The sequence below is a fragment of the Anolis carolinensis genome, chromosome 2 (genome assembly GCF_035594765.1).
Source record: "Anolis carolinensis isolate JA03-04 chromosome 2, rAnoCar3.1.pri, whole genome shotgun sequence".
In the NCBI taxonomy this organism is placed as follows: domain Eukaryota; kingdom Metazoa; phylum Chordata; class Lepidosauria; order Squamata; family Dactyloidae; genus Anolis; species Anolis carolinensis.
The window spans coordinates 29,562,653-29,590,544 of record NC_085842.1 but is presented as its reverse complement, the minus strand read 5'-3'; the positions used below and the strand labels follow the sequence as shown (position 1 = coordinate 29,590,544).

General features: G+C 39.8%; 2 protein-coding genes across 4 annotated transcripts in view; both read right to left on the bottom strand.

Moving 5' to 3' along the window:
- Positions 1 to 624: 624 nt before the first annotated feature.
- Positions 625 to 15,463, bottom strand: LOC100565295 (butyrophilin subfamily 1 member A1). The gene is made up of 8 exons (XM_008105632.3): positions 15,334 to 15,463; positions 13,908 to 14,050; positions 11,888 to 12,235; positions 10,137 to 10,418; positions 9,281 to 9,385; positions 8,425 to 8,445; positions 6,512 to 6,544; positions 625 to 4,498 (listed from the first exon to the last, which is right to left on the bottom strand). Exons 2-8 carry the CDS (start codon positions 14,005 to 14,007, stop codon positions 3,975 to 3,977), a joined length of 1,413 nt encoding a protein of 470 aa, XP_008103839.1. The 5' UTR covers positions 14,008 to 14,050; positions 15,334 to 15,463; the 3' UTR covers positions 625 to 3,974.
- Positions 15,464 to 18,094: 2,631 nt separating this feature from the next.
- LOC100565490 (vespryn) overlaps positions 18,095 to 27,892 on the bottom strand; it is a 46,103-nt gene continuing 36,305 nt past the window's right edge. Inside the window, exons 1-4 of one of the 3 annotated variants that reach the window (XM_062969548.1) lie at positions 26,181 to 26,420; positions 23,561 to 23,614; positions 21,486 to 21,566; positions 18,095 to 19,128 (exon numbers count right to left, since the gene is read on the bottom strand). In XM_062969548.1, the coding sequence (XP_062825618.1) occupies positions 18,644 to 19,128; positions 21,486 to 21,566; positions 23,561 to 23,594 (600 nt within the window). In that variant the 5' untranslated portion in view covers positions 23,595 to 23,614; positions 26,181 to 26,420 and the 3' untranslated portion in view covers positions 18,095 to 18,643. Of the gene's footprint in view, positions 19,129 to 21,485; positions 21,567 to 23,560; positions 23,615 to 26,175; positions 26,421 to 27,892 lie in introns of those variants that run through there. The other 2 variants (XM_062969546.1, XM_062969547.1) reach the window with 2 other exon arrangements.

Sequence of the window (27,892 nt, the reverse complement as noted above, 5' to 3'; positions counted from 1 at the left end):
CCTGCAGAAGTGAGAGGATCCCTTTTATTCTTTGCTGAACGTAGCATTTGTTGGATTTTATTAATGGGTCGAGAGATAGTTTGTAAGTTGCGTTTCTTCACAGAGACTTTATATTTCAAAATAAGTTATTGTGGATTGAAAATCCATAACAGACACACACATACAACTATAGACTGTTGACAGGTTTGGAAGATGGGTTGCATTAAACAATTCTGACAACAAGATCAAGAGTGAATACACTGTAAAAGGGCAAAGATCAAGATCCAAAGATTTCATGGTTTGCTTCTTTTCATTCCACCAAACTTGTTCACTGCATACACCTGATACACCAAAACATTTTTCTAAGAATTTTTTGTATTCATACATGACATTGTGTCTTATCTTGAGATGATTCCAAATTTTTAATCTTTATTGCACAAGGATGATGCATGGATTCTTTTTTTAATGGATGGCTGTTGAAACTCTTCAAACTGTCAGGGACAAATAGGAAGCAAAAGTCAAAGGTGATAGAAATAGAGCCAAAACAGAGTGTTAGGCACATCACATTTGAGTAAAGTTTAAATTTGATTAAAAGGAGCATGCTAAGGCCCAAAACTTAGGAAATAACCAAGCTGACAAAATAGATGAGTGAAAATTAAAATTATTTATTCCTCCCCCTGCCTCCATCACACAGTATAGGACTCAGTTTACTAAGTTTATAGCCTCCAGTGGTGATTTATTATTAAGATGTGATAGAGATTATGGATTAATAGAGCTAGTTTCTTCATTTGTTTGTTCTTTAGTCATTACTGACCCCAGTCTTCAAACACAGCTCAGCTTTCATATCACAGTATGTCCGAGTCGCTTCTAGCCTCCAGATGGCGTTACACTACAGCTATGTCATTTCTGCATAGGAGCCCCCGGTGGAGTAGTGGATTAAAGCCTCGTGACTTGAAGGTTGGGTTGCTGACCTGAAGGCTGCCAGGTTCAAATCCCACCCGGGGAGAGCGCGGATGAGTTCCCTCTATCAGCTCCAGCTCCATGCGGGGACATGAGAGAAGCCTCCCACAAGGATGGTAAAAACATCAAAACATCCGGGTGTCCCCTGGGCAACGTCCTTGCAGACGGCCAATTCTGTCACACCAGAAGCAACTCAAGTTGCTCCTGACATGAAAAATAAAATAGTCAATGGAACGAGAGCTGAGACTGGAGCTGAGACGGGATTGCTGAAAGTTATATTTTTTAATTTGATAAGCTGGAAAGTAATGCGTTCCCTACTCCCTAAGCACTTGAAGCAAGTATGAAAGACTTTCACCCAATCCAGTTAGGCCACTTTATTCCACTTAACTATCATGACTGTGTTTGATGGAATCCGAAGATTTATAGTTTTGTGAGGCACAAGAACTCTTTAGTTGAGAATACACCTCCCTAAACCGAACATCTACAGCATGTTGCTATGACAGTTAAAGTGGTATATATTGCTAGAATTGTGTGGTAGGAAGACCCCCCCCCCCCCCCGTTCATTTCTTACACATGTGACAGGAACATCTTGACATTAGGGGAAAACAGAAGATTATTACCACAAGGGGAAAATAAAAAAAGCTCTTGGGTTGTTTTTTTTTTACACTTGCATTACTGCTTTCTCATTCCAAGTCTGTGTTTATTTTGCCATTGTCAGTATGTGCCATATCAACAAGCTTTAAAAATGCAGAAGGGTGTGCTACTGTAACACAAGATTATACATGTTAGCATAAAATAAAAATGAAAACATCAGTTGTGTTTTAGCGAGCCTAATCAACTCCATTTTGACAATAGCTGACATCTCTCCATGGCCTGTATTGTGTGTTGGGCTCTATCATTAGGTTATGCTAGAAACACTTTAATTGCATTATTTTGTGCCTAGGGCCAACAACTCAATGTTAAGTCTGCATACCCTAAGTCAGACCCCAAGAACATCCTCTTAAAACAAAAACAAGCTCTGGATACATTCTGTACTGGTCACATAGACCCCTGATAAGGATTACTTTATATATGTCATGCACACTTTGTGTAACACTGACGTTTTACAAAATACTTCTGGAATAAACTTAATATTGACCAGTGCTGTGAGTAGGCTAGACTGAAAGCAGTACTGGGACTTGATAGAGTCTTTGGCCAAGGGTTATTTTTCATTGTCTGGTTGTTTTCCTATTCAGTTTCAGGGCTCATTTCAAGATGTTTCAGCGGGGAAATACATACGGCTGATATTCCAGTCCTATCCAAGACACTGGCCATCTATCTCCAAAGTCATGTGTGAAACCAACATCTGGAGAGGAAATCAGTGGCCCTCCAGATGTTCAACTCCCATCAGCTCAGTCAGCACAGGCATTAGACAAGAATGGCATTATTACATGTGTAAAGTCACAGGTTCCCCATTTCCTCTAAACAAAAAGCAGGAGAAGGAGTGTTTCTAGAAGTACATATTGCTGAATCTGAACCAGAGTTTGGAACAGTTATCTCTCTGTATCACAATGCCATTGATTGAAGGGAATACTAGGTGGGAGAATTGAGACATTGCTGTCCAAAACAGTAATTTTTCCAAGCTCTGGCCTAAATTATGAGGTACCTGCCTCTATGATTCTACAGTGAAGTTTCCATGAGAAATGTATTTCCTCCATTGGGAAGGAGTTCACATGTTCAGTGCACTAATATTTTACTATTTTGGATCTACTAGTACAGTAGAGTCTCACTTATCCAAGCCTCGCTTATCCAAGCTTCTGGATAATCCAAGCCATTTTTGTAGTCAATGTTTTCAATATATCATGATATTTTGGTGCTAAATTCGTAAATACAGTAAATACAACATAACATTACTGCGTATTGAACTACTTTTTCTGTCAAATTTGTTGTATAACATGATGTTTTGGTGCTTAATTTATAAAATCATAACCTAATTTGATGTTTAATAGGCTTTTCCTTAATCCCTCCTTATTATCCAAGATATTCGCTTATCCAAGCTTCTGCCGGCCCGTTTAGCTTGGATAAGTGAGACTCTACTGTAACTACAGTCATTCACAAAAGATATTAGTGCAGAAGTACATTGGCTTGTCTTAAATGCACAGGAAACTTCTAGTGCTTATAAACTTGGGGCTATAGAATTTCAGACTGCAAAATCAGAATATTATCCTGGGATTTGTAATGTCTTGAGGCATCAGCACTCTTTGGAAAAGAAGACCCAAAATCTTGTAAAACGATAACTTACATTGAACCAGGGTGTCAAGCTGCATTAATTCTAGATTAAAGATGCATCCATACTGATTCACACAGTGATATTCCTTAGTTTCCTTTTCATCATCCATCCCATGCAAAACCCTCTTTGAGTGTAAGATAGAGACTTTAACAGTAAACATCACACAAAACACACACACCATCCAAGATGCGTAGTACCTACAATTTTTCATCATGGCATCTCTGCTAGTAAAAATAAAACCACAGAATTGTAGAGTTGGAAGAGGCCATAAGGGCCATCCAGTCCAGCTTCCTGCCATGCTGGAAAACACAATCAAGGTAATCCCGACACATGGCCACCCAGTCTCTGCTTAAAAACCTCCAGAGAAGGAGGCTCCACTGGACCTCCAGGCAGCATATTCCATTGCCAAACAGTTCTTACCATCCAGATGTTCTTTCTAATGTTTAGGTGGAATATTTTTTGTGTAATTCGAATCCATTGCTTCATGTCCTAGTATCCAGAGCAGCAGAAAACAAGCTTGTCCCCTCCTCAATGTGACATCCTTTCTAATGAACATATCCTGTCCCCTCTCAGCCTTCATTTCTCCAAGCGAAACATACCCAGCTCCCTCGGCCGTTACTCATAAGACTTGGTTTCCAAATCTTTGAAGAGTTTCCATTTTTTGTCTTTTTATGACATACCAAAGCCTAGCCTCTGTCTGCCCAATGTTAGGGCCAGGAGTGTGAAATGGATAGGGGCTGACTCCTTCCATCTTGCAAGGAAGACATCAGGGGCAGACTGTAAGCCAGCATCCTATTCCCACCTGTAGGAAAGGGAAAATTGTTTCCCCATTGAAATCTGCAGCGAAGAATGTGAAGATGTGCATCTTGTGATTGACATCATGAAAGGCCACCTTTCCCAGCTCATAGTCCAAATAAATCCCAACTTTCCTGGGTCTCTTGCGCAGGGTTAGAGGAGTCTGTGGGATGGTAAGAGCCTGGTACTGGACAGTTTGGACTCGAGCCTTCTCCACAGCCCAGATGCCTTCATCTGGATCAAGGCTGAGCCTTCCTTTCCTCCTGACAGATTCCCTAGCCACCCCCACAGCCCAGTACCCTTCTTCCCCGACTTCCACTTCCCAGTAATGCCTCCCTGAGGAAAAGCCCTCTTTTCCCAAAATGCAGCGCTCCACATCAAATCTCCAAGGATGGTCAGGGAGGTTGTGCCACATGAAGCCTTGTATGACGTTCTTCTGGTCTGCAGACAGGATCAATTCTTTGTTTGCTGTGCTTGGATCCAGTGTTACATTGGCTGCATGATGGAATGGGGAAGGAAGAGAAAAGGGCAGGATGAGAGAGAAAAAGAATAAGGGAGGAAGAGAACGGAAAAGCTACAGCTTCTGTCCCAGGCTTGACAGCAGTACATGTGAAAAGGCTCTAGGAGTCTTAGTAGACCACAAGATGAATATAGGTCAACAGTATGATGCAGTAGCTAAAGAGCCAATGTTATTCAAGGCTGCATCATAGAAGTATAGTGTCTAGGGTTGAATCTACATTGCTTTATATCCCAGGATCTGATCCCAGATTATCTGGCAGTGTAAAAAAAGGTAAAGGTAAAGGTTTCCCCTGACATTAAGTCCAGTCATGTCTGACTCTGGGGGTTGGTGCTCATCTCCATTTCTAAGCCGAAGAGCCAGCGTTGTCCATAGACACTTCCATGGTCATGTGGCTGGCATGACTGCATGGAGCACCGTTACCTTCCCGCCGGAACAGTACCTATTGATCTACTCACATTGGCATGTTTTCGAACTGCTAGGTTGGCAGAAGCTGGAGCTAACAGCGGACGTTCACTCTGCTCCCGGGATTTGAACCTGTGACCTTCCGGTCTGCAAGTTCAGCAGCTCAGTACTTTAACACACTTCGCCACCGGGGGCTCCATCTGGCAGTGTAGACTCATATAATTCAGCTCAAAGCAGATAATCTGGGATTAGATCCTGAGATATAGGGCAGTGTAACTCGAGGGAAGTAGCACTACTACTATGTTCTGATTTGGTTGAACCTCACTCAGAATACTATGTCCAGTTCACAGTTCATGAAAGACTTTGACAAGCTGGAACCTGTCCAGAGGAGGACAATCAAAATGATAAAAGATCCAGAAACAAGCCCTGTGAGGACTGGCTTAGAGAGCAATGGTTCCCAACCTGTGATCTGTGGACCACCAGTGGTCTGCAAGAACTAAAATATGGTCCGCGTCCTCACCATTACTACATGGTTGCAACGAGAGTGACTGGTCTCGCAAAACCCTCTTATAGTGGCAAAGTTTATTAAATATGGTTTTCTGTGGGTGAGCAGATGGCAACTATTAGATGGCATGTGTTCTGTATCAGAATCTAGAGCTGATGTGGTCTATCCAATGAAATTTTCTGAATCAGAACCCCAAATAACCAAAAAGAATCTAAATGTTGACCAAAAACTGATTTGTAACCTCTTTGGTACTAATGTTGGAGAGTGTTCCCTAGTCAAAGTGGTCCCTGGTCAAAAAAGGTTGGGAACCATTGTATTGAAGTGAGGGTAGAAAGGGGATGGGAAGTAATAGTGAAGATGGAGCAGGCTTGTTTTCTGCTACTCTAATGAACAGGGGCTAATCTACACTGACCCTTTAATGCTGTTGGAAGTTAGCATCAAAGTGCAGTAGATAACGCATGCACCAAAACATGCTGGTAAAATCTGTGACAAGCTCCTTAATACACAGCAGCGAGCACCACATCTAAACCACATCACATGGCAAAAAGCGACTCTGCAGAACGTGAAGTCCAGAATTCAGAACATACCCCCATCCCCTCTCTAAAGCTCAATTGCATCATCATAGAGCACAATGGAGCTAGAGGGAAGTCTCCAGTAATGGTAAGCAGGCTGTGTCGTTGTTTTGTGGGCGAAACAAAGGTGTTCAGGAAGGGAAGGGTGGCACTGCCATCCTACTACCCTAGAGTGTCTGAGTGCGAGATGGCTGTGGTGATGCCACCTGGGATCATGTATAATCATGTATGATCCAGGTGTCTGCCTTCACAGCCTCTATATCTGCAAAGATTGGGATCTTTAAGCAAGATCATATCTTTGTAGATATTTTTTAACCTGGTGTAAGCAACAGTAAAATTTATCCGGGATTAATCCACATTAGCCTGTGTGTGTTGTTTGGATGCCCAGGCTAATGTGTTGCTTGGCAGTGTAGATGGGCCCTAAGGTGCTGACTCCCAGACTTTCCTAGAAAGAACATTTTAATCCATGAATAATCAAAGACACATATATCAACATGGTAGCTTCTTACCTTTCTCTATGGGCACCACCATATTCCTCCAACCTAAAAAAGATCATACAATTAAAAAAGCCCTTCAGTCTTATGAAAATGAGAACTACACATGTAACAAAAATACAGATAGTTTTAACAGGTTACCAGTGGGGTTTTTTTCCACTTGGTATGGTTACCACAAGATGATTTTTACATAATTTCAAAGCTACCTAGTGTGATCTGATAATAATAGTTAGATGTCATCTTAGAGAATACTTAATTTGTGAGGTGTTCAGTATGTCATCTGTAGATATCATTGAGTATAAAATACATATGGCTTTATTTGGATATTTATGAGAAATAAGATATAAACACTTATTTTCCCCTACAATTGCTGTGTTCTAATAACAGCTGTGGTGCACTGTGAATTTAAAAGTGTATTTTTCTTTAAAACATGCATAATCTACAATTGCTTTAACAACAATAATATAACATGTTTCTAGGCTGTAAAATACTGCTTTACCTTCATGAATTCTATGACTTTTACAATGGGAACAGCAGAAAGTTCAATACAGTGGGTCTTTAATCCCTACTGGGGGTTTATTTTAGGTCTTCTCATGGATATCAAAATCTGTGGATGCTCAAGTTCTATTATATACAGCAATTAAATGACACATTTATATAAAAGGGCAAAATCAATGTTTAGTTTTTGGATTGGGGGGTTCAAGTTATGGATAGCTGAATCTATGGATGCAGAATCCATGAATATGGAAGACCAACAGTATCCTCTTAGTGAAGCGTTGGCAGGTTTGTTAAACACAATATTATTATAGCTTTAAAAACAGGAGGAGATTTAAAAATCCCTCAAAATGGAGCATTCCTGTTTATTAAACCTATTCACAGGGAGGAAACATAGTCCATTGCCAATGCATGTGTTTGCATATCAGAGATCCCACTTTCAGTCCTTGGTATCACCAGATAAGGCTGGAGCAAGGCTTTTCTCTAAATCCTGGAAAATCCAGATAAGACTCAGCCTGTCAAACCACTAGTTTGTCTCGATGGACCAAAGTTTTCTTCCTTCTGATTTTTCAGCCATAGATTTTGTTACTGTCCTCTACTCAACTGTTGTTGTTGTTTTAAATTACAGTTTTATAAAAACATTGGTAGTGGTTGACAATATAAAGTACATCTATACTATCTATAAAATTATACTAACATAAAATTAATCCAATTTGACATGATTTGAACCACCATGGACCAGTGCTAAGGAGTCATGGGAGATAGTTTTGTAAAGCCTTTAACTCTCTTTGCCAAAGAGATTTGGTGCTTCACCAAACTACAAATCCCAGTATTCAACATCATTGAGCTGTGGCAGTCCAAGTAGTGTCAAACTGCATTAATTCTATAGTGTAGAGGCACCCATAGTTGGGATTTAAGGGCATAGGACCCGCATGAAACTGAAAAACTGAATAAAGAAATAACTTTTTTAAAACAAAGATAACATCTCTCTAGGAATTTCTAGGTTCTCCAGCATGGTCCTATAGTGAACTTCTTCTGGAGGTTGACCATAGAATCACGCTGTATGACCAAGAAAAGACATCTCTAGCAATCTCCATGTCCTCCAGTGTGGCCAGGGAAAGCTGATTATAAAGTCCTACTGGAGAATCTAGAAATTCCCAGAGAGAAATCCTAATCAAATTCATGCATAATCAAATCTGCAAAAATCAAACCTACTAATGTGGAGGGCGGACTGTATTTCCTTTCTAAAGGAAAAATGACAGTTTAAGAGAGAGTTATGATGTAATCCAAAGCACACTTACAATAAAGTAACATCAATAGCACCTATTTCCGAATAGTTTTATAAAGTTGTGCTGTATGATTAAACTCATTAAAATCCATAGTTTAAGACTTTGCACTAGATTGTGTACCATAAATGAAGTACATTCACTTACTCAGTTCTGTGATGAGCTTTCCTAGAAACAAACAAACAACAATTATTACTGCTGTAAACATGCATCTATACAAGTTTGCCATCAGATTTTTGTGGATAAATGCCAATGATTTTCATAGAATCATAAAATTCGAAGGCAACATAAAGTCCAGATCTTCATTCAGTGCAGGAACTTAATCAAATTCCACTACTTCTTACACCTCTTTTCCATCTGTTGTGATTGATATTGATGTCACATCATGATAGAAAATATTATTTGTACTGCTGTGTTTTTTGTTGCGTGTAAAAAACAACAAACTGCAGAATCTTAAAAAAATTATAATATTAAATTTTGTGGGCACTGTTTGTTGTATCTGGTAGATTTATGTACACACGAAGGGTGGGTTTAATTGTAAAGAGTAAGGCCAAAAAACTGAAATGTAGTCTGTTTTGTTTTATTGGGTTTCTTGGACACCGCTGGTTGCTATTTTTCAATCACCCTGGGTGCATTTACACTGTAGAACAAATTCAGTGTGGCACCACTTTAGCTGCCATGGCTTAGTGTCATGGATCATAGGATTTGTAGTTTGGTGAAGTCACAAGGACTCCTTGGCATAGATGCCAAGGAGTCCTTGTGACTAAAACTACAACTCCCAAGGTTTGATGGCTTGAAACCATAGCAGAAGTAGTATCAAACGGCATTCATTCTACAGTGCAGATCCACCCTCTGTTCAATTTGAGCTTAATACTTCCACTTTATAAATGGAACAAGACCTATGACAGCTTATGCTCCATAATGATTTTTTTAGTTGTCTTTATTCTATATTATTTGCTTAAATCAAAAAATAATACTATAAGGCTGCTATGGAACTACTCACTGTTTCTGTTAATCAGGTACAGAATAGCAATAAGTAAGCCAACAGGAACTAGGATGGATACACATAGACCAACTGCCCAGGGATCAATCTTTGGGAAGAAGTTATCTGAAACACACACACCCACAGTATTATTGCAATCATCATCATCATCATCATCGACAACAACAGCAGCAGCAGCAGCAATGGCAACGATGTTGATGGGGTTGTAATTGAAGCAAACATTATACACCCAGCACTTTCATGAGAGTTGAGGCATAAGACCCCCATGAAAATAGAAACACATCTCTCCAGGAAAGTCTAGGTCCTCCAGCATAACTCTATGGTCCACTTCCTCCAGAGGCTGACCATAATAGCACACTGGAGGATCTAGAGCAGTGGTTCTCAACCTGGGGTTCCCAGATGTTTTTAGCCTACAACTCCCAGAAATCCCAGCCAGTTTACCAGCAGTTAGGATTTCTGGGAGTTGAAGGCCAAGACATCTGGGGATTCTAGTTTGAGAACCACTGATCTAGAGACTCCTAGAAAGGAGTTATCTTGGAGGCCCCTTCAGTACTGCCATGTAATATCCAGATTTTCTGCTTTGAACTGGATTATATGGTAGAGTAGACTCAAATAATCCAGTACAAAGCAGATAATGTGGATTATCTGCTTTGATAATCTGGATTATATAACAGTGTAGAAGGGGACCAAGACTCTAGCAGAAGTTGACCACAGGATCACACAGGGCAATCTAGATGTTTCTAGAGAGAACATATTCATAAAATCCTTGGATAATGAAACCTAGGAAAATGTAGAGGGTCAACAATAAAAGAAACATATAATCCATCACATTTCAAAAACATTCTTGCTACATTACCTGCAACGTGAATGGTTGATCCTTTCTCCTGGTTGAGGAGCCTGTTCCGGACCACACAGGTTAAGGGCTGGTTTGAACCTTCTGTTAGGAGAATGTCCTTCTGTACTTCAAACAGCCCATTGTTCTCCTGGGATGTTTCCTTAGCCAAAAAGGACAGATGCTTCCCACTGGGATTTCTCCACAAGACCTCTGGCTGTGGGTACCAACCCCTGGATCGGCAAACCAAGTAGATCCCTCTCTCCTGATAACGTTCAATGGAAATGAGAGGAGTAGAGCCTAATGCTAGATTCCAGACAAGCACAAATGAAATATTTATATTTGAAATGGCAATAGTTTATTCAAACCTGTCAACCATAATGGCATTTATTTACCTTCTGGACATGAACTATAACATTAACATGTTTCTTCTTAGAAGTTTCTTTCTGAACTCTAGTCTCCATAACTGAACAACTTATGATTTGTTATCAGCAAACATTTGATTTTTATATCTATTTAATATACCTACATAGCTGGGGTTGTGTAAACATTTCTTGGACCAGAAGGGGTCCCGAGTGGAAAAATTTAAGAAGCCAGTTTTATGGTACCCTGTCTGTGGACCTCCCTAAATTTAAAGATGGAAAAGACAGACAATATTTATTTATTTAATTTATATACCGCTCTTCTCCCCCAGGGGGACCCAGAGCGGTCTTACATAATGGCAAGATTAATGCCACATATAATACAAAATATAATAAAACAAACGATCGTAAAAACACACTTAAAAAACAATATCATACCCCATTTAAAACAGTAAAACAATACTCTCAGATAATATCTCATGGTGAAGTAGGAAGATGTAACATCAAATATAAGATCAATTGCCACATACAAAGAATGAGAGACTTTCACTCGTTGGAAATAGCAACCTTCTACAAGCTTCCTATACTAGTCATTTGTTACACATATAATTCAGATTGCTTACTATATTGTATATGTGTGTCTTGGTATGCAGTTTTCCCTTAACTCTATGTTGTTTGAGATTGTGGGAGGGACTGCAGACCTTGTGATCAGATCTGGGACTATTCAGACTGAGACTTCATTTGTCAGTGTGTTGTATAGTCAGTGTGTTCGTTATGCATTGGACATAAGACAGAGAAGAGACTGCAACGTAATGCCTTAGAAAACTTAGTGTTTAAACTTCCAACTGATAAGCAATGTACCTATATTCTGAATACGTGAAGTTTGTAAGTAAACAAACTATGTTATTTTTAATGAAGACTACCTTATTTTTGTTTCCTGAGAGCATGATTTAAAACTAAATATAGTTTCTGGTAGAGTGGATGTTTTTAGGCAACTGAAATAACACTTCTGAAGATCTGCTGTATATTTTGTGCATTGGCATATTGTTGCTACTAAGAACAAGAGTTCAAAGAGATAACCAGGTATATCATTCTAACAGTTGATGTTTTATTGTTGGTTGATTTGCTCTGTTGTTTTTGCTCTGATTTTATACTGTTATGTCCGGGCATGGCCCCATGTAAGCCGCCCCGAGTCCCTTCGGGGAGATGGGGCGGGGTATAAGAATAAAGTTATTATTATTATTATTATTATTATTATTATTATTATTATTATTATTATTAACAGCTGAGAAACCTAATCTGGATTTTATGTGGCAATGTAGATCCAGCCTCAATCAGGAGATAACAAGTATAGGTATTTTAAAAAAACTTCACAAAGTTATATTAGTCAGAAAATTTTCACTTGTCACTTACCAGCCACTTTTATATCCAGTGTGGCTTCTTGATGGAAGCTCTTGTTCTTCACAGAGCAGTGATACTGTCCTGCATCATAGAAGCTGACATTTAAAATCCTCAGGCCAATCTTTCCATCCTCAATGCCATCTGTCAACAATTCTGTTCTTCCTTGGTATTCTGGCTGCTGCTTTTCCAAATGCTCTTTGCCATTGTGATAAAGGTGCACATACGAAGAATTCTGGGAGCGAAACCATTTTATTTCCATGTTTTCTGCACTCGTTCTGGGGGACAGATGACAGTGCAGCACAATATCCTCACTCAAAGAGGCAGTGACTGGGTGGAGTGGCCCATTCACAGTCAACTGGGCTGTGAAATGTATCAAACATAGAACAAATCAGCACAAGCAGCTATTCAGGGCATATAGGTTTTTTTAAAAAAATATGTGATTCTCAAATCTTGTGCCACAGCAAAATAAATGACACTGGCCAACACACATTTTGGTGCCTCAAATGTTAAATATACCCTGTCATTTCGGAATTATGGAGACCTTGGGGCAACAATATTATGGGGATTTCTTAGCACTATTTTTTTCAGAGGGAATTTGACATTGCCTTCCTCTGAGGATGAAAGAATTGCTAAAAAAATGTTTGGCACCACCTTTTCCTTATCCACATTGATCCTGCAGTGACCCCATTAATGTCACATAAATCATACATAACACAGCGAGATCACTTAACTGGCCACACATCTTATCCTGGCAAACTCCCCCTGCTGTTAGAGGGCAGTCCACATTTCTAATCTGTGATATTATTTTCAGACACACGGTGTTAGAGACTTTGGCCCCATCATGCATGCAGCAGTGTGTTAATGCTAATATGTTGTCATATGAGTATTCACACACAAGAACACTTACTAGATGAGTACAAATTTTTTAGTCTATATAGACAAGCTACGAGCTCCTGGTGGTGCAGCAGGTTAAACCGCTGAGCTGCTGAACTTGCTGACCAAAAGGTCGGCTGTTTAAATCCGGGGAGCAAGGTGAGCTCCTGCTGTTAGCCCCAGCTTCTGCCAACCTAGCAGTTCGAAAGCATGCAAATGTGAGTAGATCAATAGGTATCGCTCTAGTGGGAAGGTAGTCGGATTCCATGCAGTCATGCTGGCCACATGATCTTGGAGAATTCTATGGATAATGCCGACTCTTTGCCTTAGAAATGGAGATGAGCACCAACCCCCAGAGTCGGACATGACTAGACTTATTTATTTATGATATTTCTATCCTGCCTTTCTCTACCCTGAAAAGGACTTAAGGCGGTTTAATGTCAAGGTAAAACCTTTACCTTTACCTTTTATAGACAAGCTCCCTAGTCCAATATTCAAACTACAAATCACCATGCTGGTTCTTTTTATACCTGGGGGAGAAGTATTTAATAATAATAATAATAATAATAATAATAATAATAATAATAATAATAATAATAATAATAAAAACTTTATTTATATACCGCCCTATCTCCCAGATGGGACTCAGGGCGGTTTCCAATCATAAAAACAACACAAACATTACATAGCAACATAATAACACATTATTAAGCAAAGTAAAATAATACAATTATAGCAATAAATAACACTTACATGACCTGATCAAGGGGACGGGAACTATAAACCCAATATATTAAAATGTATCATTTTAGGCTAGAGAAATCTTGTGCAATATTTACAACTCTCAGCCAGAACTATATTATCTCAAAAAATGTAGGCTGGAGCTGTGGCATTTCAAGTGGAACCTGAATTCTATACCCTTGTAATGAAAGGGCCCTTCTACACTGAGATAAAACTTGAGAGGAAGTGGGTTAAAACAACCCGCTTCCTCTCAGGTTTTAGTCCCCATCCCCAACCCAAACTCCAGGCTTTCCTGAGGGGTGGCTAATGGCATCCCAGGTTAAACAAACTGGGAAAATTCAGTTTACTCTGCTTTAAAACGCTTTACTCTGCATGAAAATACATTTCAGACACTGCTAACAAAGAGGAGGATTCTTACCAGGGCTCACATCATTAATAGGTGAAATAACAAAGAAAAGCATGAAAATGAACCAAAAGCAGCTCATTTCCGAGGCATAAGGGAAGACAGGAGATTTCATTTTTTTCTTTTCTTGTTCTTATTTCCAGGGATCAATGCAAACTCTATGTGGGGAAAACATAATGGAAGAGATATCAAAATGATAATATTGTAAACATACAGGGTTTTTTTAATACCACAGTGTCCTCTTCTTTTAGGATTTATGGCATTTTGATGAGACAATGGTCTTTGGTGACTAGCCATGAAATGCTGAACTGATGTTTCTGTTACATAATTAGGAGAAATAAAGATTTCATGGCATAGCTTATAAATTTAGGCTCCAGATTTATAAGTAAACAGGTAATTGTAATGTATGTTCATCTCTCTCTTTTTACAGGGAAATAATCCCTGTTAAAAACCTACCCTGGGAATTGATGACAAGTATAGCAACTGGAATCACAGAACAAAATAATGGATAGCATCAAAATTCCATGAAAGTCCATGCAAGTATCTCAAGACTTTTAAACATGGGCAGCATCAAAATACCATGGGAATATCTCAGGAAATTATCATAAGAGGCTGTAGATCAGTGGTTTGCAACCTGTGGGTCCCCAGATATTTTGGCCTTCAACTCCCAGAAATCCTAACAGCTGGTAAAACTGGCTGGGATTTCTGGGAGTTGCAGGCCAAAACACCTGGGGACCCACAGGCTGAGAACCACTGTTAACCAATTTCCTTATTCCACCAATCTGTTCCTTAAATGCTTGAAGAAACAGGCAAGTGCTTACATCTGGGACTTGTCTCTTCCCAATCTGTGAATTGCTCTTGTTCCTCCATGCCTGCCCCCTTTATTTTTAATTTCAAAAAGAATTATGCAATCCCATGATTTCAAAATCTCATGAGAATGTGGCTTTATAGTTAATTATGTCTGCAAGTTCACAAGTGCTATCCCTGTTAGTACTTCAACAATAAAAAAAGGAAATAAGCATTATGCAATACTTGGCTTTCCCTGATTTGTGTATTCTGCAAGGGGCGTGTGTGTGTGTTGACTCCTCATTGCAAAACCAACTCAGCTGGTGTTTGCAGAAGTTTGCTTCCAAAAACTTGCTGGAATGTTTGCAAAAGAACCAAGGACGGTAAGCAATCAGTACAAAAATGTCTAACCAAGAAGAGGAATCTGTAGCACCTAAAGGGGTGGCAAACTGCATTAATTCTACAGTGAAGATGCACTCTATGTTATACACATATTTAGAAAATGAGAAGGAAATCGAAAACGGTAGCAAAAATTCCCTATTGACTTCCCCACAGACACTCACACACATCTACTACTGGAAGCATTGTGAATGAAAATCCTTTAGAGCTGCATTAGACCTATTAATGTATCAACCATTGCAACATTTTCCTTTACCTTAGGGATAAACAGCATGTGTCGCTTATTTCTTGGATCTCTTTTGGCTTCCGTTTTCTGAATACAAATTCCCATTCAAAGTGGATCCCCTCGTCTTCATTCACCTCTGGTTATACGGCCTCTCTTTTTTCATAGCTATACTTCATCAATCAATGGAAAGAAGCATTCTGCCCAGAAAGTTCCTGTAACTGTGACTGAACATCTGTCGGTCACTGTTAAGTTTGTCTTTTAATACTCTCTCTCTCTTTCCCTGCTATCAGCAGCCAGCATATGGGATAACAAAGGAAGATGTAAACGTCATCAGCAGCTAATCACCAGCAGCCAGTTTACTCCTTGAACATATACAGACATAGCCGCCTAATTTGTTTCTGAGAGATTGACTAGTTGGAGAAATGGTTTTTGACTCAACTCAGTTAATTCTCAGTGCGCACTTGGTATCTGCTAGGGGTTTGATTCCGGGAGTCCTTGTGGATACCAAAACCTGTGGATGCCCAAATCCCATTATATACAATGACATTGGAAAATTGTGTCCCTTGATAAAATGGCAAAATCAGGGTTTGCATTTTGGATTTTTTGAAAAATACTTTCAAGCCACATTAATGGTTGAATCTGTGGATGCAGGGAACATATAGATATGGAGGATTGACTGTATATTTGCACATTGCCACGGGAAATTTGGAATTCTCTGTCTCTCTGGCAGTAGCTTCCATGTTCAAGCAGTGTTTGGAAAAGTGTATTTTGGAGATAGCAGCTACACATATCCTCCAGCCAATATGAAAATGGCCATGTTTGGATTAGACCAAAAGCCTGTTTGCCCCTTGGAAGGGAAATTCATCCCTGAAAGAGTTGTCATGGGGAAAAGGTGTCTCCATTGAAGCTTTCTCATCAATCCTTGTTTCTACAACAAGCCAAAATGTCCAAAATCCAATTATCACAAGGACAGAAAGTGAGGTGAAATCTTCTGAACACATGCACAGACAGCAGAACCCTTCCCTACACGCTTCCCAAGTGTGTGTGTGTGTGTGTGTGTGTGGAGCTATACTTTAGAAATGTACCTCTTCTGACTTACAAATTCAACTTAGGAACAAACCTACAGAACCTGCATATTCTTTGGGGATTGCCTGTATATATACTGAATAATAATACGTACAAGCAATTATATATTAAATTAGATACAAATGCATTGTTCCCAAAGTTCCAAGCATTTATTGCAGGACTTATTGCAGAACTCTTCTCCTTTTGCAACATTTGGATGCAAATCTTAAGTCCTAAACATAATATACAAAACAGGTGGACATGGAGAACAGAAGATCCAATAAGGACCTGATCTTTTTATTCCCTTCTAAATACTAATTGGAAATATCACTACCTTATTCAAGGTGAAATGGGTCCACCTCTTAGCTCTGACAACTGCAGTTCTTTTTGAATTTTTCCTCTCTTTCTAAAGTGAACTAGCAAGTACAGCCAGTCTTTCACATTTGTGGATTTGATTTATATGGTCTCTCTACGAAATTGACAGTAGAGTTGCACTGGAGATGGAGAGATTCCTAGAGAGCTGTTGTAGAGGTAAAGGTAAAGGTTTCCCCTGATGTTAAGTCCAGTCGTGTCTGACTCTGGAGGTTGGTGCTCATCTCCATTTCTAAGCCGAAGAGCCAGCATTGTCCGTAGACACCTCCAAGGTCATGTGGCCAGCATGACTGCATGGAGTGCCGTTACTTTCCCGCTGGAGCAGTACCTATTGATCTACTCACATTTGCATATTTTCAAACTGCTAGGTTGGCAGAAACTGGACCTAACAGCGGGCCTTCAGTCTGCTCCGTGGCTTTGAACCTGCGACCTTTCGGTCCGCAAGTTCAGCAGCTCAGCGCTTTAACACATTGCGCCACCGGGGGCTCCATGAGAGCTGTTGACTCAGGTAAAAAAAAAAAAATGTTTTTATTCAGTTTGTCCAGTCTCATGGATGGCCTGTGTCTCTGATCCCAGTGAATATGGAAGGCTGATTGTATAGTCCCCCTGAGGGTTTCCCCATCCACAGAGCCAAACCAGTAAGGGTTAACCAGTAGCCCATGGGAAGGTGGCCAAAAGGACATTTATTTATTTAAATAAATGACATGAGAGTGACTTTACTGTCTGGTCAGTGTTATTCAGACATAGTGTTTCTGATTCTGGTGGAGACATAATAACTTAAGAGCTTGAGGAACAAAGGAAACGAACCACAACATGCTTCAATTGATTTGATTTCCCACCAATAATGTTTGCACCAATACAATGAAACGTTATACAACATTCATTTATTTGAGAGATAGCCATAGCACTTAAATCATTTACACAAACAAATATTTTCTTGTGGCCTATAAAGCATACTTTGATTTTCTTAGGAAGTACTTTAATGTATTCTATTAGCCAACATGGGGCTGCAAAGTGGAGTCCAAAACATACAAGTGTGAAGAAGAGCACAGACCACTTACTACAATGCAACCTGAGCACTGCCACATGTACAATGGAGGACCTTCTCACAGCCATACGAGAGGCACACAAAGTGGACAGCTTCTGGTCAAAGGAAATTTAGTTTAATGCCAAGTTTTATTTACTTTGTGTTGTTGATGGCTTTCATGGCTGGGATCACAGGGTTGTTGTATGCCTTCCGGGCTGTGTGGCCATGTTCCAGAAGTATTCTCACCTAACATTTCGCCCACATCTATAGCAGGTATCCTCAGAGGTTGTGAGGTACCTCACAACCTCTGAGGATGCCTGCCATAGATGTGGGTGAAACGTCAGGAGAGAATACTTCTGGAACATGGCCACACAGCCCGGAAACCATACAACAACCCTTTATTTACTTTGTTTGTGGTTTTTCTTTACATTATAACTGTATTCTCAACTCACTTCTAAATAAAATTAGCCAACATATATTTGCATTATGATCTCTAGTCCTTTTGGTTTTATGAACTCAGCTTGGATGTTTTTTTTTTTTTGCTAAAGGCTTCATTGCAAAATTCTGTGCATTACTTCACTTATGCAGAAAAAAATAGTTTTAAAGGTGCTAAATGACTCATTCCTTCTTTTTATACTGAAAAAAGAATAATACAACTGAAAATTGGTGCTGTGTAGCCCACTTCAACTGTCATGGCTCAATGTTATGGAATCATGGGAGTTGTATTTTTACAAGGTTTTTAGCCTTATCTGTCAAAGAGTGTACCCATAGTCAATTAAAATGTGTTTTGTTTAATGAATTGTGGGTCATTCTAGGAAAATCTCCATTGTCCTGTCTCCATCTGCAGCTTCTGGGATCTCATGAAATCTGCTTCACTCAGAGTCCAAGTGAAACAGTTGGCCCTACATAGAAGAAGGGGCGAACACTCTCCCCTTTAAAAGAGACTTTTTGTACATTGACCTTATTCTCCAGGTAAAAAGTCACTGTCCCCTGCTCATAATCCAGAGATATCCGGATCTTTGCAGGGTGCTTGGGAGGTGGGTGGGAATCCATCTCCCCACGACGAAGCCACCAAAGACCCATCTGCCAAATCCCTTCCTTGGGCGTCATTCTGACAAACCCTTTCCTTTGCACGGACTCCCGGGCCACCCCTGCGACCCACTCCCTCTGGCCTCCATACTCCACTTCCCAGTAATGTTTCCCCTTGGTGAATCTTGGAGTACCCAGCAAGCAATAGGTGGCATTGAATCTCTCTGGGTTGTCAGGCACATTTTGGGGTTCAGGTAGCCACGTCACCTTCTTCTTGTTTGGAGACACATGGAGATTTGGGTGTGCAGTGTTTGGATCAAAAAGCACATCGGCTGCAAAAGAGGAACCAGAGCATTAGAGACAGAACCAAATTTGAGAAGAATGAAGTTTGGCCCCTTCTACACTGCCATATAAAATCCAGATTATCTGCTTTGAACTGGATTATCAGGCAGTGTAGACTCAGATAATCCAGTTTATGTTGGATTATAGATGTATGTGTATGAAATGTAAATCAAATGTTTCTGCTGTTTTGCAAGAGTGTGTGTTTCAGCAATGAAAGAGTTAACAGCAGGCTGGTTTGACTGACAGCCTGTTGTGACTGCTATGACCTATCAGGCATGATTTCCGGCCTTGGAAACCGGGAACTTCCTTCGTACTGAGGAATGTGTCTTCTTATCTCTCTGTGTGTTGAGCTGGTGCTTGCCGAGGCAAGAGGCTATAGAAGAATGCCAGCTCAGAGTGATGGCTTTTGCTATGCTTTGTAAATATGTATTATAGATATTGAAATAAATGTTTGGACTTCAGACTACAGATGTGTTTGAGTCTGACATGTGAACAGAGGAATTGGTGTGGCAGACAATTGGAACCAATTCATCAGGGTGCTGGAGAAGACAATCGATGGTGTTTGAAGAAACCCACCCGGTACGCACCCTGACCCCCACACTGACAGTTTAAAGCAGATAATGTGGATTGTCTTTGATAGTCTGGATTATATGGCAATGTAGAAGGAGCCTTTTACAGTGTCACCTATTGACATCCTTTTCTCTAATTGGAACATTAAGAAATACAAACTGAGTCCCCTTCTACACTTGTCATATAAAATCTGGATTATCTACTTTGAACAGGATTATATGACAGTATAATAATAATAACCACCATCATCATCATTTTTATTTTTAACCCACTCTCTCTCCACAAGGCCTATGCCAGTACAAAACATTGAGTGTAGACTCATACAATCCAGTTCAAAGCAGATAATCTAGATTATCCATTTTCATAATGTGGATTATATGGCAGTGTAGAAGTACACAGAATCTTGTTCAACTGCTGCCCTTTCCCATGAGTTAAATTTATACCTTCTTGGTTATTCATTCTATTAGGAAATCAACCTGGCATGATGCTGATTTATCTTGTGGTTTGAATGCAGCAATTTTGACAAATGTTTCAAAACAGGTTCCACACAATATCTACCCAAAGCCAGCAATCTTCCTGGAAAAAAAAAGTTTTTGCAAGCCCTATCTACACTGCCATATAATCCAGTTTGAAACTGCTTTATATGAGTCGACTTGGATCACATTTTGCAGCTTCAAACTGCATTATATGGCAGTGTAGATGGGGCCTCAGTTGTTCCCACAGTGTCCATGGATTCAGCATGTGGAGTTGTATAGCATAAGCAACAAAATGAAAAGACACAGCTCTGCCGTCTTATCGATTCAGATCTTTTGTCCACCTTGGAAAGTCTTGCCACTCGGCTCCATGGATGGGGAACACATGACCCTTTAGATGTTTCCAGAGTGACTAAAACTCCCAACATACCATTCTCTTCCCCCCACTACTCCCAAACTGACTGTTTTGTTGTGTTTTTTTTGGGTCTAAAACATCATTATACTTTTTGCCTTTTAAAAGTTATTCATTGGTGGAACTGCAAATTGACTGATGATGATGATAATGATAATAAACCACAGAAATGTGGAAAAGTAAGGTTACAAGGGTATACAGAAGAACAATAATGGGATCAGGGATTTTTGAAATGTCACCATTGAGCAAATGAAGAGAGATGTGATATCAAAGGTGCTCATCTTGGTATGTATCTGTTATCTATCATAGCACAAGCACCATGGATAGCAGCTCCATGCAATAAAGTCCTTAAACTTCATCTTACAATTTTATTTTAAAATTTCCTTTGGATTCACTGGGAGAAAGCTGGCAGATAAAAGAAGCAAAAGGACACTTATGCCTCTGTACAAATAAAAACGTCTTTCCCCCCACTTTTCGGTAATCCCATGTTGGTTAAAATGGGATTGTTGCATCTTCATAAGCCTGCTATCTTCCTTGTCTTATTCCTTCTGGGAACACAAACATGGATAGCACATTCAACTGCAACAATTGCAACCGCAACAATGTTAACTGCACTGGGGATTTCTTGTGTTACCATCCATTTTAATGAGTTCTAGAGTTCTGCAAATTTATTTTGTAACACATTATCAATGCACCTTTCAGCAGTGACCTTATACAATCCAGATTGTCTACTTTGAATTGGATTATATAGCAGTGTAGACTCTATAATCCAGCTCAAATCAGATAATGCAGATTATCTGCTTTGATATTCTGTATTATATGGCAGTGTAGATCCAGCCAGTGTTTCTCCTAACCACTTATTCAACCCATTCTTTACCTTTGTGACTCTTACCTGGTGTTGAAGCCAGGACCTTTCCACCACCTTCCAGTTCGGCAAGAAAACACAACGATAGCCATAGAATGCAGCAGAGTCCTACATAAGGAGAGACACAAAAAGTCAGCAGTGGCTTTGAAAATGCCTCATGAGCTTTATGAGCATATCTTTACAGCAGCCTTGAAAAGTAGACCACAATTTCCCTTCCTTAACAGATAGCGCACAACTTGCCCACTTCTGGCTAAAGTAGTGGTTATCAACCTTCGTAATGCCATGACCCCTTAATACAGTTCCTCATGTTGTGGTGACCTCCAACCAAAAATTATTTACGTTGCTACTTCATAACTGTAATTTTGGTACTGTTATGAATTGTAATGTAAATATCTGATATGCAGGATGTATTTTCATTCACTGGACCAAATTTGGCACAAATACCCAATACACCCAAATTTGAATACTGGTGGGATTGGTGGCGGGGGAGGGTTGATTTTGTCATTTGGGAGTTGTAGTAGCTGGGATTTAAAGTTCATCTACATTCAAAGAGCATTCTGAACTCCGCAAATGATGGAATTGAACCAAACTTGGCAGACAGAATTCCCATGACCAACAGGAAATAACTGGCAGGGTTTGGTGGGCATTGACCTTGCCCAAATTTTAACATTTTGGAGTTTGGGAAAAATAAACTGTGACATTTGGGAGTTGTAGTTGCTGGGATTTATAGTTCACCTACAATTAAAGAGCCCCATGAATCCCACCAGTGATAGAATTGGGCTAAACTTCCCACAAGAACCCCCAAGAAAATACTGGTATTTGTTGACCCCCAGGTTGAGAAATGCTGGGCTAAAGAGAACAAGGTCAGATGTTTGCTGCGGCCTCACAATCAGCAAAGAGGCCTTTTCCCCTAACAGTAGGTGGTCTTTTTGCACGACACACCCAAAATGACTAGAAGTTGGGCAAAAGTGGTGTAAATTCTCACATTGCACCTCCCAGTATATTTAGGATAAAGAAATCCATTGACAGAATTTATTGATGGACAGCACCACAGACCCTGAATTCATTCTGACATTGAATTGTCCCAAAGACAGACAATATAGTGAAATGGTTTGAGAACTGGGCTATGATCCTAGAGATAAGGGCCTGAATCCCCACTTTACCATGGAAACCCACTGACTGACCTTGTGTAAGTCATACCCTCTCAGTCTCAGAGGAAGACAATAGCAAATTTCTCTAAACAAAACTTGCCAAGAAAACTCTGTGATAGATTTGTCTTAGGGTTGCCATCAATCAGAAATGACTTGAAGATGCATAATCTGTCAGGGTATTGTGTGTTGTGAAATGTTAAAATCAATCTGGATTCAGCAATTATGGAGTTAATGAGCGTCTGCTATGATTGATGTATCACAGGACCAATGGGGTCAAGTGTGTTTTGACCGGGACTTACTATCTGGTTCCTGTGGAATGCGAGGGAGTTAGTTGTTTCCCTGTGTCGAACCGAGAACAGGGATGAGCAATGAGCAGCGTGTGTGTGCATGAGTCTTGCAGAAAGGACTCATGGAGGAGAAAGGACTGAATTTGCTCTATCTGTAAATAGATCATGTAAATAAAGATAATCAACAGTTGGACTTCGTCTGCTGGAGTGAGTTTGTCCAGTGCTGTTTTCCACACTGAGAGACAGTCTGGAGAGAAGGAGGCAGACCGGGATGGTGAATTTTTGGATTTCACTCTGCTACCCATCATCCCCGCTGACATAATCATAAAGAACACAATAGGTGTCAGCATGCCCAAATCTTGTTGTGACCAATATCCTCAAATCTCAATCCAGTTCACAACCCCATTGGTGATTAATCTTTGGCCATCTGCATGTGTGATTACAGCTCCCATTATCCCTGACCTCCACTGCTTGCTAGTCCTGATGGAGGCCAGAGCTGGAGTACATCTAGAGCCAGAAGGCTGTTAGGAATTGTGGAGTTGAAGTCCAAAACACCTGGAGGGACGAACTTTGCCCATGCCTGATCTAGAGGACCAATATTGGCCCCTGAACTAATTCAGCACTTCCTTATGAGGCCAAATTCCTGGAAGAAAATAACATTTACCTCCAAATGTCTGGAAGACACCTCTCACCTTCATAGCACTCAGAGTTTCTTTCTCTTCATAGAAGACAAACAGAGAAGTTAAAAGCAAGAAAGGAATCATAGAATCTAAGAGTTTGAAGGGTCTGGAACTGCAGATAATATTGTTATGCATTTCTAAAGCATTCCTGAAAAATATGTCTTCTAATTTCTACTTAAATGTCTCTGAAGATGAAGAACCCCATTACCTTTTGAGGCAGTCTATTCCACTGTTAAACATTTCTTACAATACAGAAGTTTCCTCTTATGTTTAGTTGGAGTCTGTTTTCTTGTTATAGTAGAGTCTCACTTATCCAACATAAACGGGCCGGCAGAATGTTGGATAAGCGAATATGTTGGATAATAAGGAGGCATTAAGGAAAAGCCTATTAAACATCAAATTAGGTTATGATTTTACAAATGAAGCACCAAAACATCATGTTAGACAACAAATTGGACAGAAAAAGTAGTTCAATACGCAGTAATGTTATGTAGTAATTACTGTATTTATGAATTTAGCACCAAAATATCACGATATATTGAAAACATTGACTACAAAAATGCGTTGGATAATCCAGAACCTTGGATAAGCGAGTCTTGGATAAGTGAGACTCTACTGTATTTGATTCCAACTAGTTGTGATCAGGTTTCTAGAGCAGCAGAATACAAACTCTCTCCGGTCCTTTCCAGGCAGACCCAAAAACACATGATGGATTACAAGTTAACCTGAGGCATCCACTACAAAATGGTTGGAGATGCAATAAAGAAATTAGAGGCCCTTCCACACAGCCATATAAACCAGAATATCAAGACAGAAAATTCCACAATATCTGCTTTGAACTGAGTTATCTGAGTCTACACTACCATATATTCCAGTTCAAAGCAGAAAATGTGGGATTTTATTCACCTGTGTGGAAAGGGCCTGGGACTTATATACATTTATGATGGAAATGTGAAAAGATAAAAAAAATGGGAAAAAGTGTTTGTTGAAATTAATGACATATTATCCATTAATTTGCAAAAAACAAAAAAACAAAAACAAAAACCAAAAAACCCACATCCAAATATAGCACTTCCACTAAATTTTGGAGATATAAAATTAAAATGGCAAAAGAAAGAATTAATAATATTTTGTTGCTGCTCTAAGATTAATTTTAGCCAAAAAATGGAAAGAAAATTATGAATGTGAATGTGTGGAATATCACAATAAATGATAAATCGACATGTGAAATATATTTATTATTATTTATTACTTACAGTATTTATATTCCGCCCTTCTCACCCTGAAGGGAACTCAGGATGGATCACATTATATACATATAGGGCAAACATTCAATGCCCATATACACATAAAACCGAGACAGAGACAGACGCAGAGGCAATTTAACCTTCTCCTGAGGGGATGTTCGATTCCAGCCACAGGGGGAGCAGCTGCTTCATCATCCACTGTAATGGCACTTCCTCATTACCACATTGTAAATTAGTTAAATTTGTCTCCCCACTTTATAAGTAATACCTTATTTTCTACTTGATAGATGCAACTATCTTTCGGGTTGCTAGGTCAGCAAAGCGCAGGGGCTATTTTTTTTAAATTGACGGGTGCTCACCCCCCCACGGGCTGGCCTCGAACTCATGACCTCATGGTCAGAGTGATTTATTGCAGCAGGCTGCTCACTAGCCTGTGCCACAGCCCGGCCCATATATTGAAAAAAAGGGGCTAACAAAAAAATGATTGGGTTGTTGTGTGTCTTTCGGGCTGTGTGGCCATGTTCCAGAAGCATTCTCTCCTGACGTTTCGCCCACATCTATGGCAGGCATCCTCAGAGGTTGTGAGGATGCCTCACAACCTCTGAGGATGCCTGCCATAGATGTGGGCGAAACGTCAGGAGAGAATGCTTCTGGAACATGGCCACACAGCCCGAAAGACACACAACAACCCTGTGATCCTGGCCATGAAAGCCTTCGACAACACAAAAAAATGATTTTGAGACAACATAGGGTAGAATTACAGAACCAGAGTTTGAAGATTTTGGCCTATCTGGAAGGGCCTTCCTTCTTTCTCACAATGCCCCTTCAAATATTTAAAGACGGCTATCATGTCACAGTCTTATCTTCTCCAAGGTCCCATCTATACTGTCCTATAATCCAGTTACAGAATGTGGATTACCTACATTGAACTGGTTTATATCAGTCTACACTGCTCTATAATTCAGTTCAATGTGGTTGTTCTGCATTCCGAAACTGATTTACAGGGCAGTGCAGATCCAGACCAAGCTACCTGGGTTTAGCTCCCTCTTTTGTTCCTCACAAGGCTTAGTGTCCAGACCTTTGATCATTTTTGTCACTCTCCTCCAGAAAAAGTGAAATATGCAGACAAACATTCCTCTAACGAATGCTAGAGAAACTGCTAGGCAGTGGACACATATTTCTACATTTTGTGGGAGTATCTCAATATTTCTGAATTGTGCAAAACGATATATCTGAGAATAAGTCATTACAAAATAAACTGTTCCTGCTGATCTAAGCTCGTTTCAGTGTCATGAGCCATTGTCAGACAATTGATATGCCTGAAAACAAATAATTTCCAAATAAGGTCTTACCTTACTTTTCAGAAAAATATAGTTTTATCAATGCCTACGAGAGCTCCAAGATGCTGAGGTGTTTCATTTGCTAGTCCAAAGAAGGCTCTTTAAATACTCCTCTAACAAGGATGTACTTTTGGATTTCTCCATAGCAAAGCAAACTGACCTGTTCTCTAGCATTTTTCAGATGTCTCAATACTGCTTACATGGCTCTCCTATCCATTTCCATTTACACAATCGTGAATTGCAGTAAAATACAATTATCAATTAGGTTGCTATCAATTAGGTTTTCCTTTACTTCCCAAATCCACTTCCTGCAGGGATCAATGGGTTCTCCCAGCGTGATCTAAGAAAGCATGAAGTCTCACAGTTGAGCTACCTCCACATCTCTACATTGGGCTTGCTGAGAGAAAATAACATTGGATCGTATTACTACGGGCCACATGAGGAATCCAAGATCTTTAGTTTGTTGAACCAGAAGAGCCCTTAGGCTTCACAGTATTGTTGTTGTATGAATTCAAGTCATTTCCAACTTCTTGTGACTTAAAAGTGAACACTTGGTAAGATTGGTTCAAAGTGAGTTTGGCATTGGCTCCCTCTGAGTTTGAGAAAGTGTGACCTGCCCAAGTTCACCCAGGTTTAAGCAGGGATTTGAATCTGGTCTCCAAGTTCTAGCCTAACACCCAAACCACTACAACCTACTGGCTTTCCAGTATGCCAGTGAAGAAATTTAGAAATAATGCAGTTTGACACTACTTTAACTTCTATGGAATTCTGGGAATTGTAGTTTGGTGAGGTGCCAGTACTCTTTGGCAGAGAATCCTGAAGATCTTGTAAGTGACAACACCAATGATTCCATGCTATATGATTTGACACCATAGTAATGTCAAATCAAATTAATTCTGCTATGTAGATGCACCCATAGGGCCAGTGTAACAAAATGGTTTGGATCTTGGATTAGGACTCTGAGAGACCTGAGTTTGAATTCATCATGGAAAGCTATAAAATGACCTTATTTATGTCACATTTTCCCAGCCGCAGAACGAGGCAAAAGCAAACTACCTCTGAACAAATCTTACATTAAAACCCTGTAATAGATTGGTTTTAGGATTGCCATAAATTGGAAACAACCCGAAGGCTTATGACAAATATGACAAACACACTACCGATGCCAAAATTTCATAGGATGGAAAAAAGGCAATTAAAAGTAAAATCCTAGCTCAATATTTGCATAAAGTGTGAAAGGGCAGTTTAATGCGGTCATAGCACTTGCAAGTTTCATATCACAAGGTTGGGATGCAGCAGCAGAACCACAAAAGCTCCTGCTAAAATAAACTTTGGCATTTCTGCTTGTTTCCTTTCTTCACGTCCTATTTGTTTTTATGTTATGCTGAAACGTAGCCAAACTTGGCTATCTATTTGAAAACAAATATTAAATATCTTTTATCCTACATAAATCCCTAACCTTTACCAGCCACAGTGGATCACTCCTGCTTCCAACCACTTGGTCTTAGGGCCCTTCAACACAGCCCTATATCCCAGAATATCAAGGCAGATAATCCCACAATATCTGCTTTGAACTGGAATATATGGCAGTGTGGACTCAGAAAACCCAGTTTGTTGGATTTTCTGCCTTGATATTCTAGGATATAGGGCTGTGTGGAAGGGCCCTAAGACACCCAACTGAGAACCATCTAAGGGCCACATATGCTTTCAATGATAGTAGTTGGATATT

What these genes read in the sequence shown, in the direction of transcription:
- LOC100565295 (XM_008105632.3), bottom strand. Translation starts at nt 14,007, where the DNA reads ATGAAATCTCCTGTCTTCCCTTATGCCTCGGAAATGAGCTGCTTTTGG. An exon ending in ACTGGATATAAAAGTGGCTG is followed by an intron (nt 10,419 to 11,887) that starts GTAAGTGACAAG and finishes TCTGGAATCTAG; the next exon opens with CATTAGGCTCTACTCCTCTC. An exon ending in GGTGGTGCCCATAGAGAAAG is followed by an intron (nt 4,499 to 6,511) that starts GTAAGAAGCTAC and finishes TCCATCATGCAG; the next exon opens with CCAATGTAACACTGGATCCA.